Source organism: Balaenoptera ricei, chromosome 1 (assembly GCF_028023285.1).
Source record: "Balaenoptera ricei isolate mBalRic1 chromosome 1, mBalRic1.hap2, whole genome shotgun sequence".
NCBI lineage: Eukaryota > Metazoa > Chordata > Mammalia > Artiodactyla > Balaenopteridae > Balaenoptera > Balaenoptera ricei.
The window spans coordinates 110,004,456-110,017,543 of NC_082639.1; the positions used below are offsets into that span (position 1 = coordinate 110,004,456).

The following is a 13,088-nucleotide window of genomic DNA, read 5'->3' on the forward strand; positions in this document are numbered from 1 at the left end:
TACTTTTCCTTTTATCACATTTATCCTTACCTGTGCAGGATTTATTTTTTTCCTGAGAACAATAAGTTACTTCAGAGGGAATCAACAGCTGGCCGAGTGCTTCTCCTTAGAAAATTTATTTCATTTGCATTCCTGAGTCAGCTAATGTGCATTTAGAGACAGTTAGCTACAACTCTATAACGTCCGTCCCCAGTCCTCTACACTTTTACTCACTTATTATTGTTATTATTTTAGAGGTTGTTTTTTCCCTTATCCTAAATGGAAACTAATGATATCTACTATTAAATTTTGCCCTATTATTAAATTTTAACCAATTTCTTGATTGGGGTATTTATAAAGTATAAAGTTTTCAAAATTCAAATTTGAAAACTCTGGCCTTCAGACATAAAAGAAATGTCTCTTCCACCTCTGCCTTCTCCAGGATCTCTCACCAGGGCCTAGCACTTACTCCATCACACTTTTACACACTTCAGTGCCCGAGTCAGTAATCACAGGGGACAATAAATCCCAGTGTTGGAAGCTTGGGGATCTGGTGTCAGGAGGACCCAGATGCAAATCCCAGGTTTGCTTCAGCTTCCTCATCTGTAAAACAGGAATAATCAGAGTACCTATTTCATAGGGTGGCGGTGTGATTTTGGGAAATGTACTTAACCTCACACAGTTTGCTCACCTGTAAAATAAGGCCATCAGTAGCATCTAAGAAGGAAAGGGGGTGAGGTAAATAATGTGTTTACACAATGCCTGGAAAATTGTAATTTTAAGAAATAGCTACTACTTTTTTTTCTTTTTGCAATACTTGTCCTGCAGTAGGCTTGAACCACTCTGGAGGAGACTTATGGGCCAATTCACCTTCGTTCACTCATGAATACAACCTCTTCATAGGCAGCCTCTGCATGTCATCTTGAACATTGCTTCTCCCCTGTGGCAACTCAGGACACCATCAGCTGAGGAGGGCAAAAGCCTTGCATTAAAATCTGTTGTACATGTGCTTGTAAAGATTCTTTAAGGCCAGTGTAAATCACTGCCACCTGGAAGTTGACAGCCCTTAGCTTCTGACTCTCTTCCTTCTCCCTCCCCTTTTGTACTTGGCTAGATTGCCATGTACTGGAAGCAAAAGGCTGAGGGCATAAAAGGAGGTGAGTGAACTATCACAGCTCAAGTCCCGCTCTATCCAGCCCCAGAGGTGAATCATCCTTTTGTCTGCTGTATCCTACCTGTTATTTACTTAGCCGTTTCCCTAAGATTCACTGCCATAGTATTGCAGTGCTTGTGTTCCAGTAACCCTTATTTTATTTAAGAATGGCCCCAAAGCACAAGAGTAGTGATGTTGGCAATTCAGATATGCCCAAGAGAATTGCCAAAGAGATAGTCCCTCTTTTAAGTGAAAAGGTGAAAGTTCTCAACTTAATAAGGAAAGAAAAAAAATTGTATGCCGAGGTTGCTAAGATCTGCGGTAAGAATGAAACTTCTATCCGTGAAATTGTGAAGAAGGAAAAAGAAATTCATGCTAGTTTGCTTTTGCATCTCAAACTGCAAAAGTTATGGCCACAGTGCGTGGTAAGTGCTTAGTTAAGATGGAAAAGGCATTAAATTTATACAATAAGATATTTTGAGAGATATCACATTCACATAACTTTATTACAATATATTGTTATAATTGTTCTATTTATTATTAGTTACTGTTCTCTTACTGTGCCTAATTTATAAATTAAACTTCATCATAGGTATGTATGCAGAGGAAGAAACATAGTATATATAGGGTTCAGTACTATCCGAGGTTTTAGGCATCTACTGGGGGTCTTGGAATGTATCCCCCACGGATAAGGAGGACTAGTGCTTATTATCTGTGACTGCTTTTGTGCTACAATGTCACAGTTGTGACAGACTGTACGACCTACGAGCTTAAATATTTATCATCTAGTTCTTTAAGATAAAGTTTGCTGACTTCTGCCCTGTTTAAATAACAGAATTGACTAGATAGAGTTGTATAAAGATGTTAAAGAAAAAAAAAAAAAGACCAGTTTGTTCCTATTACATAATTCCCTTCCTTCAGGGAAAGGGTTTAAATAGTTTTATTAAGATTTTGATGTTAAGACGTCAGTGGGAAAACTTTCTGATTTCTTATTACTTTGTCAGATAACTAGGCAATTTGGTAAGATTCAGGTCATAGTACTGAAAGGTTTTTGAGAGTTAAAGATAAGTGGAATGCGTTTGAAAAAGCTCTGCTATTGAGAATGGCTGTAGCCTAGGAAGAACCTGGCAGAGAAGGAGTAGAAGAAAAGTTTCTTCTTCGAAGAAAACTTTGAAGTCTCTTGCTTGGGCAATTTTGATTTCCTCTGAGCAATAAATTAAACAAGATCTGCAAAATAAACACATCACAAACACAAAATTGATACATTTTCCAGCCCACTTAATTTTTAAACAATGAAAATAATTTTAATTTTATTTAGTATCAATACAAATCATATTTTTGCTTTTACTAGAAACACCTTATTATAATAGTATTTTAAATGAGATCAATGAAACAGAATACGTCAGTCAGTTGTATCCTTGTAATGTGACTGACAAAGGACTCCTGGAATATAAGTGACAGCTCTGCTGTTTTCTTGTGTTTGCTCTTCAAAAGTTTGCTTTACTCAAATTTGATTTTACAAAAGACCTGTATTAGTACCTGTTTTCACTAACTGAAAGATACCTGAAGAGGATTTTCGCTTTTACAAAAAAAGTTGAAAAGCAATAATAGCATTCAGCATTTTACAGCCAGCCTTTTATTTTTTTTATTTTTAAAAATTTTCTTGGCTGCCGTGCTGCGCGGCATATGGGATTTTAGCTCCCCGGCCGGGGATTGAACCCATGCCCCCTTGCATTGGAAGCATGGAGTCTTAACCACTGGACAGCCAGGGAAGTCCCTACAGCAAGTCTTTTAGATGCAGTGGGTACACTGAGCAGCAGCGAGAGTGGCACTGCCAACTCCTTCCCAGGGAACTACACTCAGCATCCCAGCAACAAGCAGCCACAGCTTTGAACTGTGTCTGTGAGAATCTGTGCTTTATCTTAATTTATTAGCAAGATGTGTCCTTAGGTAATTGCTTCTTTGCTTTACACTATTTCAGTTTATGAAAGGTTTCATAGGAACATTATACTTTGGGATAATGGGGGAAACATGTACTTGCATTTTTTAAAATTATTTTAAAAAAATATTTGGTTGCACCGGCTCTTAGTTGTGGCAGGCAGGCTCCTTAGTTGCGGCATGCAAACTCTTAGTTGAGGTATGCGTATGGGATCTAGTTCCCTGACCAGGGATTGAACCCAGGCCTCCTGCAATGGGAGCACAGAGCCTTAACCACTGCACCACCAGGGAAGTCCCTGTACTTGCATTTTTAGTATTACCTTTTTTAACAGCTTTGTTGAGATAAAATTTATTTAACATACAATTCGCACGTTAAAGTATATAATTCAATGCTTTCTGTATATTACATTAAATTTTAAAAGTTGTGGTAAAAAAATATAACATAAAACTAGCCAGTTTAAACACTTTCAAGTGTACAACTCAGTGGCATTAATTACATCCACAATATTGTGTAACTATCACTATTTCCAAAACTTTTTCATCATCCCGAAAAATTCTGTACCTATTAAACAATAACTCCCTATTCCTCCCTCTCCCCAGCCCCCTTTTAACCTCTATTTTCTGTCACTATGAATTTGCCTACTCAAGATACTTCACGCAAGTAGAATCATACATTTGTCCTCTTGTGTCTGGTATATTTTGCTTAGCTTGTTTTCAAGGTTCATCCATGTTGTAGCATGTGTCAGAATTTCCTTCCTTTTAATGGCTGAATAATATTCTATTTTATGGATTTTGCTTACCCATTCATCTGCTGATGGACACTTGGATTGCTTCTACCTTTTGGCCATTGTGAATAATACTGCAATGAACACTGGCATATAAGTACCTGTTTGAGTCCCTCTTTTCAATTCCTTTGGAATGGCTGGGTCATATGGTAATTTTATGTTTAGCTTTTCGAGGAACTGCCAAACTGTTTTCCATAGTGGTCGCACCATTTTATATTCCCACTAGCATTGTCTGAGGGTTATGCCAACACTTGTTATTTTACACTTGGGTTGTTTCCACCTTTTGGTTATTATGAATAATGCTGCTATAAACTTTTTTGTACAAGTTTCTGTGTGGACATATGTTTTCATTTTTCTTGGACATATACCTAGGAGTAGAATTCCTGGGCCATATAGTAATTCTATGTTTAATCTTTTGAGGAACCACCAAACTGTCTTCCATAGCAGCTGCATCATTTTATATTCTGACCAACAATGTAGGAGGGTTCCCATTTCTTCATATTCTCGTTGACACTTGTTATTTTCCATTAAAAAATTATAGTCGTCTCAGTGAGTATGAAGTGTGGTTTTGATATGTATTTCCTTAATGACCAATGATGTTGAACATCTTTTCATGTGCTTGTTGGCAATTTGTATACCTTCTCTGGAGAAATGTCTAATCAAGTCCTTTGCTCATTTTTAAATTGTGGGCTTTTTTTGGGTTGAGCTTTAAGAATTTTTTATATATTCTGGATACTAAACCCTTATCAGATATATGATTTGCAAATATTTTCTCCCATTCTATAGGTTGCCTTTCTACTTTCTTGATAATGTCCTTTGATGCACAAAAGTTTAAAATTTTTATGAAGTCTTGTATGCTGCAACTTTGCTGAATTCGTTTATTAGCTTTAGTTTTTTTGTAGGTTCTTTGGGATTATCTACATATAGACCTTGCCCCCCCACAACCCAGCCCAATTCATATGTTGAAATCCTAATGCCCAGTGTGATGGTATTAGTAGGTGGGGCTTTGGGGAAGTGCTTAAGGTGGAGCCCTCATGAATGGGATTAGTGTCCTTATAAAAAAGGATCCAGAGAGATCTCGAGCTCCTTCCATCAAATAAGGACACGGTGAGAAGGTACTAGATATGAACCAGTAAGTGGGCCCTCACCAGAAGGTGACCATGTTGGCATCTTGATCCTGGATTTTCCATTTTAACTGTGAGCAATAAATTTCTGTTTTTCATAAGCTACCTGGTCTGTGGTATTTTGTTACAGAAGTCCAAATGGATTAAAACACTTAGGAAATGAATACAGGCTCCTTCCAGTGATGATATTACCAATACTGTGCTATTGGTAAGATACAATAACACAGCCTACGTTAAAATGGCACAGTAGTTTAATCCCTAGAATCCAAGACAACAGATGTGAGGTATCCAATCCTATAGGAACTAGTTGTGTTTCCTACTGTAGCCAAAAAGATTTGTTTAGATACAACAAAGCTGGTTTTGTAATTTATAATGCACACACACACAACACATACACATACACACATATTCGTGCACCCACATATTTATTCTTTCCTTTGGTTTTCTGGCATTTCCAAGTTTGTGGTAAAAGTTTCAACATGATTTTTTTCTCCAGAATGCAATGGATCAGACATCACACCTATGCAAACTTAAGGAGCCTATTCAAATTTTAGGAGAACCAGACACTTATCCAAAGGAGACAGAAAGAACTGCTGATACTCTCACAGGGAGTGTCTCTGTGTAAAAAAGTTTGGAAGGTGGAAATGGAGCTCCTGGAATTGTATTCAAAAGACTTGTTTAGGAAGGTCCGTGTTAGCAGGCTTCACCCGATGGGGGATTTAACAGTGGATGAGTAGAACAGGACTGAAGACAACTGCTTCTTCTGGAGGAGGGACAGCCTTACGCAGATTGGTGTGGAATTCACCAGAAGCTCTTTTATGTCAAACTTTTTTCAGGATCCAGCTTTATAAATAAGCCTAAACAACAAAGTAACAGAAGACGATTATAAGTCAACTGACTTCAATGTGATGGGACTTCTCTAAGTAGAAATACATATACACACACACAAGAGCACTTTGATTCATATTGGTACCTTCAGGATATCTGCCCACTCTCATTTTTCAGCCAAATTAAGAATCAACTTTTGGGGACTTCCCTGGTGGTCCAGTGGTTAAGAATCCGCCTTCCAATGCAGGGGACGCGGGTTTGATCCCTGGTTGGAGAACTAAGATCCCACATGCCACAGGGCAACTAAGCCCACGTGCCGCAACTATTGAGCACGCAGGCCACAACTAGAGAGCCCACGTACAGCAACTACACAGCCCACGTGCTCTGGAGCCTGTGTGACACAACTAGAGAGAAGCCCCGCTCCACACTGAGGAGCCTGCGCACCACAGGGGAGGGTCCCGCGTGCTGCAGTGAAGATCCTGTGTGCCCCAACCAAGACCCGGCACAGCCAAAAACAAATAAAATAAAAACAATAGAATTAAAAAAAAGAAAAGAACCTTAAGAAAATTTATTAAAAAAAAAAAAAAAAGAATCAACTTTTGATTCTCACAATACTGTATTAGCTCTCCTGGGTAACCAGGTCCTCTGCCACTTGGTCATTTCATGGTTCATTACCACTTCCACTAGAGATAGTCAAGGAAGTGAAAGGAATGAAAATTACAACTGAGCCGTCTGTTACCTTTATGATACTGAAAGGTTTAGTGAGACAGTATAAACCACAGCCTGGAATAGGATTTTTAAATTGACTGTGGATTCAAATTATTCATGATCTTCCTCCTGCTTCTTTTATCTATCATTCCTGCAAACAGCTGACACTTAAGGGAAAAATGAATTTCTTAAACAAGACACAAGAAGCATTAACTATAAAGGAAAAAATTTAATAAATGTGACTACATTTACATTAAAAACTTCTGTTAATATAAAAGATAACTTAAAACAAATAAAAGACAACTTATATACTAGAAGGAGATATGTGCAACTTATATAGCCAACAAAAAGATTCGTTTTATAAAAAATAAAAAATTCCTATAAATCAGTAAAAAAAAAAAAGAGGAAAAAAACCAATAAAAGAGGCTGAGAAATCAGGAATTTCACAGAATAGGGAACAAATATGGTCAATAAATATATGAAAAGATGCTCAGCTCCATAGGTAATCAGGGAAATGCAACTTTAGATCACACTGAAATACCATTTTATAACCATTTGATTGGCAAAAATCAAGAAATTTGACTTTACCAATTGCTAGAAAAGATAGGGATCAACAGAATGTCATATATTGCTGGTGGGAATGTAATTCGGTACAGCTTTAGAAAACAATCTGGCATTTCCCTGTAAGGCTGAACACTCTTATACCCTCCAACCCAGAAATTCCACTCCTAAGTATATGCCAAGCTCTTGCCCATATACACCAGCAGGAGACATGAATAAGAATGTTCATAATAGCGCCATTCATAATAGTCAGAGGCCCACCATTAGAGGAAGAGATAAATCCATTGTGGTATAGTCACACAATGGAATATTATACTGCAGTAAATGAGCAAACTTCATAGCCAACAACATGGGTGAACTTCAGTAACATGAAGCTGGGTAGAAAAAAAAATATCAAGTCCCAGAAAAGCACATATAGCACAATCTCTTTTCTACAAAGTTCAAAAACAAACAACTAAACAATATATTACTTAGGCACAAATATATTCTTAATCAAACTTAAAAAAAAACCAATAAGGTATAAAGGAATGAAAATCACAAAATTCTAGATCAGTTACCTCTGAAGGAAAAACAGGAGGATGAGGTGGGGAAAAGTAATTAGGTAGGGATATAATATTATTAAGATTCTGGTTCTTGTTTGATTGTAGGTTTCAGGATGTTTATTATTAAATTAGAAAAATAATACATTAGTGAATGAGTAAGTAAAAGATGACCATTCACGTACCAATAATGGCTGTGTATCCTAAATCAAGGATTCTGAGTAACCGAAACATGTGCATCTGAGGTCCATTAAAATAAAAAATAAAAACAACAAAAAGGGACTTCCCTCGTGGTCCAGTAGTTAAGACTCCATGCTCCCAAAGCAGGGGGCCGGGTTCGATCCCTGGTCAGGGAACTAGATCCCGCATGCTGCAACTAAGACCTGGAGCAGCCAGATTAAATAAATAAATAAATAAATAAATAAACAAACAAACAAAACAAAACAAAACAAAAAGCATTGGATATCTAAATTAACTTGTCTAAGTCTGAAGCTACTGAAGGTGAGGCTTCCAGGACCCCTCACTTGCAAATGCCCTGTGACAGCTGACGATATACAAAGTTACTCATTACAACAGTATTTGCAAGAGCAAAAGACTGAGAAAATATCCATGTCCAGCCTCTCCAACTCCAATCCAACACAACAGGGCTCATTCTTGTTAACTCTTTTTCCATATCTGGAACTCCTCTGATGTGAGAAACCTGGCTCCCGTCACGGCTGCCAGCCTGTGCAGACGCCACCCTCTCCCTGTGGGCTCTGACACCCACGCTGCTCCCCATGTGGACTCCTTCCTTCCCATAGTTGGGCTCTGACATCCTGTGCTGGGCCACTCCCCTGTGCAGACACCCTCCACTCCACTCAGGCTCCCAGACAGCAATGGGCTGTTGTAGCCACCCCTCCCTGTGGCTTCCCCCTTATCCCCCAGCCTACCATGCCCGACTCTACCTAATAGTTTTAGAAATATTTAGGAAGGAAGGAAGGGGTGAAATGGAAGGAAGAAGAAAAAGGCAAGAGAATGGGAAGAACCTCTCTATTTTTTCTACACTGATGATAAACACATTCACTGTCCTGTAGCTTGTGTTTTTCATTCAATATATAGTAATGAGAAATAGCTCCATACCATACAAAAAGAGTTTCCTTATTCTTATTTATGGCACCACAATATTCCACAATATTTTTTATGGCACACACAATATAGTTTATGGATGAACTGTAGTCTCTTTACCTAGTCTCCTTTTGATAGATATCTATGTTTTGCCAATCTTTTGCTAGTCCAAATAACACTGCATGAGTAGCACAATTACTGGAACCCTAGAGCAACCTTACACGTTGTAATGTTGCACACATGTTAGCATACCTATGGGATAAAATCCTGAAAATGGGTCAAAAGGTACATGACTATAATTTTGAGAGATATACCAGCTCTCTACCAGCAATGAGTAAGAATACCTTTAACTTGTTCTTTGCATGCAGGGAATTAAGAATTTCTTGGCATGTATGGGTTATAAAACCAAACCAAAACAAAACAAAAAAACCCAAAATAAATTAAACCAAACCTAAAATAGAAAGTGGCAGCTTCTTACCTGTTGCCTCTGAGTACAGGATCTTCTCATCAACACTTCGAACATTACAAGAAAGAAACAATTTCCTCCCCTCAATTTTATCAAGTTGGCTATTTATCACAACAACAGAACAAAGAGGGATAGGTCTGCAGAAAAAAAAAAAAAAAAAAGAAAAAAATCCAGCTTTTATCAGATTTATGTAGTATTGAGAGATGATCAAGTTAATGACAGGGGTGGAAATTTATGATACCTGGTATCAGTGGGTGCTGTTTTAGATAAAATGCTCCTAAAAGGGGTTGACACCACCAGTTGCTCACACCCCCTTCCTCCCAAGCACCATTGCTCTCAGGCAGCTCCTGGGCACCTGGTCCAGAGACTGCTGTTGTGGGTTAGGTTCAAAGAAATCACCAGATGATTCCAGCTCTGCGATGGCAGAGGCTGTCCCATCTGAAGGGAGCTGAAATCCTTTAAAGAAATGAAAACAGGACCATGGGATGGTCCCAGTCAGCTTCTCTCATTTTCTCTGTCATAATTGAAATTTCTCACCCAATTCCCTTTAGAGTAGTTGTCACTAGAAAGACACCGAATAACAAACTCCTGGTAACAGCTTAATGTGCTAAGTCAGTGCCGTCCAACAGAACTTTCTGTGATGACAAAAATGTTCCACAGCTGAGCTGTCCAATATGGTAGCCACAGATGCCTACTGAGCACTCAAAATGTAGTTATTGTGAATGACAAACTGAATCTTTACATTTATTTAATTTCTATTAATTTCTATTTAAATTTATATAGCTATATGTATCTAGTGGTTACAGTCACCTCTGGGAATCTTAGAGTTATAGTACTATAATGAAAAAGGTATCTCTTTAAAGGTATAATTTTAGTTGGTAGAAACATAATGTAGAGTAGGGAGCTGTGTTTTATGTTCCTATAGTACCATCATGTGGGTGAAGGAACTACTCCATGTGGAAAGGAAATTAACACTCTGATTACCCCTCTGTCCAGTTTTTGCTCCCAGTAGATTTTCCTGAACTTCTCGATGGAACAACTGAGCTTTGCCAATCCAGGATTTACTAAGACCCAGGGGACATTAGGTGTTCTTGCCTGCTCAGCATCTCCCTTTCCTACTAACACTGTGTCTTTCATTTATCCATCTGTCCTACCCCTCACCACACTCTCTCATTCACACACTTACATTCCCCTTTCTTTGGGGAATCACCTCAATTTTCAGCCCATGTAGGTTAACTAGAGTTGACAGCTGACTCTTACCCCCCGTGCCCCCTGCCCCCCACGCCCCCCAGCGACTGGTTGTGCAGGTGGACATGGGTTGAAACTGTCAATCCTGGAGCTTGTGCTGGAGCCCTTGGGGCTGGGTTCTTTTTCTGCTGGAGTTGCTAGGATTGCAAGATACAAGCCTGCCTGGTAGCTGTGGCACTACATTGGGAAAGGCTACCCGAGGATGAAGAAGACCTAAAGGAAACGTGTGGCTGAGACACAGGCACAGATTCCTAATGGCATCATTGAATACCTGCACCCAGCCATAACTGTCTTCTCAACCATGTAAGCCAATATATTCCTTTTTTCCTTAAGCTATTGTGAATTAAGAGATCTATCCCTGGGACTTCCCTGGTGGTCCAGTGGTTAAGAATCTGCCTTCCAACGCAGGGGACACAGGTTCGATCCCTGGTTGGGGAACTAAGATCCCACATGCCGTGGGGCAACTAAGTCCACGCGCCACAACTACTGAGCCCGCACGCTTCAAGTAGAGAGCCCGTGTGCTGCAACGAAAGATCCCGCATGCTGCAACAAAGATCCCACGTGCCGCATCTAAGACCCGATGCAGCCAAAAATAAAATAAATAAATAAATAAAATAAATATTAAAAACATTATCACCACCACTGATACATTAAAAAAAAAAAGAGATCTATCCCTTACAATGAAAAATTCCTTGATTAATAAGAGAAAGAGAAAGGAGAAATACAAAATAATATAATAACTGTTTATAGAGTATAATTTTCTAAATGCAACTAATATTTAGGCACAGGTAAGTCTGATTGGCATAGAAAGCAGGCTTCAGATCATTTCATTTATCCAGTTTTGTTAGACAACTTACTTAGACTTGTGTTAAAGGCAAAAAAAAAAAGATAATAGAGATAAACAAATTTTAAAAATAAAAGAGAAAACATACATATATAACAGAGAGGCTTAAAAAGCTAAATGGTGGCTCTTTGAAAAGGCTAATAATCTCTGGCAAAATAGATCAAGAAAAATGAGAGTGAGCATAAATAAATACTATTGGCACCAAAAAGGACATAACTACATACTTAACTGAGGTAAGAAAAATTGAGAACACTGTGAATAACTTCATGTCAATAAATTTCAAAACTTAGATGAAATGGAAAAGTATGCAAAAAAAAAAATTATCGAAATTGACAAAAAAGGATTAGAAAGCCTGAATAGTTGAATAAAAAATACACTGAAGCCCTAAGAGGATAGAGAAGCCACACCCAGGAAGAAGCCCAGGTCTTTGAATCATTTCAGGGGTGAGTCCTTTACTAACTTTCACACACAAGACTATATGTAAACAAAAAAAGTCTATCGATTTAAGTAGGTAAAATGTAGGGTTTGTAATAGTACCTAGTGCTACCCCAACTAATTTACTACAATTTTTTTTTTAAGTCCTTATTTTTTACTCCTAGTTTAATGTGGAGAGAACTTGGCCTGTAAAATTTTGACTCTTTACAATATATTGAGATTTGATCTATGGACCAATCTATGACCAGTTTTTGTAAATGTTCCATGAATACTTGAGAAGAAAATGTATTTTTCTCTAATTACTAAATATAGGGGTCTACATATGTCCAATAAATCATACTTATTATCTTGTGGTGTTTAAATTTTTTTTTCTAATTTTTTTTTTTTTTTTGGTCTGTTTGATCAATAATTGAGTGTGCTGGAATCTCCCACTATGAAAATGGATTAATTTCTTCCTATGAATCTACTAATTTTGTTTATATACCTTGAAGTTATTTTATTATGTACATACTGAATTAGAATTGTTACTATCTGCTGCTGAATTGAATCTCATTACTATGAAGTAGTCTTCTCTCTCCCCAATATTACTTTTTTGATAATTTATTATTTTTTCCTGATATTCCAGTTTCTTTTGACTAGCTTTTGCCTGGCATATTTTCTCTTCCATTTTCTGTGTCATGTTTTAGATGTCTCATATAAACAGTTTATAGCTTTTTGTATTTTAAAACTCAATTTTATAGTCCCTTTCTTTGAACTGATGGTTTGGTCCATTTACAGTTAGTGTAATTAGTGATTTATTAAGAGCTATTTCTACCATCTTATTTTGGTGTTCTATTTGACTCTAATGATGCTTTTTTCCCCTCTTTCTTGCATTTCTAAAAATTAAAATTTTCATTTATTTAGTTATTTGGTTTTTACTCTTCTACTGGTTAGGCTTTAATTATATGCACTCATTTTTTATTATTTTAATCACCCTCCCCACTGAAAAATACAAAGGTTAATTATGTTCACCACCTCCCCAAACTACATACTATTTTTGTCCAGTATTTTAGCTGTCCTTTTTAAAATCCCCAGAATATAGCCATTATTACTATTTATATATAGACTTTGTTGAGATTTATGTTATCAACATATTTACTGATGTAGTTGCTTATTATTCTTTCTTTCATCCTCCTGCCTAGTGGCATTACTTTCCTTCTTTCTGAAGTATATCCCTTAGAAGTTCCCTAGGTATTGTTCTGCTGTTTGTAAACTTTTCCCATTTTTGTTTAAATAAAAATGTGTTTATTTTGCTTATTTTTGAACTTTAGTTTTGCTGAGAGCATGATTCTAAGTTACATGTTTCTTTCAGCACCCTGAAGATATTTTATTATCTT

The 13,088-nt window shown here is 37.4% G+C and overlaps 1 protein-coding gene across 2 annotated transcripts in view; it reads right to left on the reverse strand.

The window, feature by feature from the left end:
- Positions 1–5,387: 5,387 nt before the first annotated feature.
- Positions 5,388–13,088, reverse strand: part of THEM4 (thioesterase superfamily member 4) — a 46,140-nt gene continuing 38,439 nt past the window's right edge. Inside the window, exons 5-7 of one of the 2 annotated variants that reach the window (XR_009504709.1) lie at positions 9,198–9,322; positions 7,801–7,998; positions 5,388–5,836 (exon numbers count right to left, since the gene is read on the reverse strand). Coding sequence is in view for 1 of the 2 variants with exons in the window: in XM_059931870.1 (XP_059787853.1) it covers positions 5,796–5,836; positions 9,198–9,322 (166 nt within the window). In the remaining variant the exon portion in view is untranslated. The remainder of the gene's footprint in view (positions 5,837–7,800; positions 7,999–9,197; positions 9,323–13,088) is intronic. The other variant, XM_059931870.1, reaches the window with a different exon arrangement.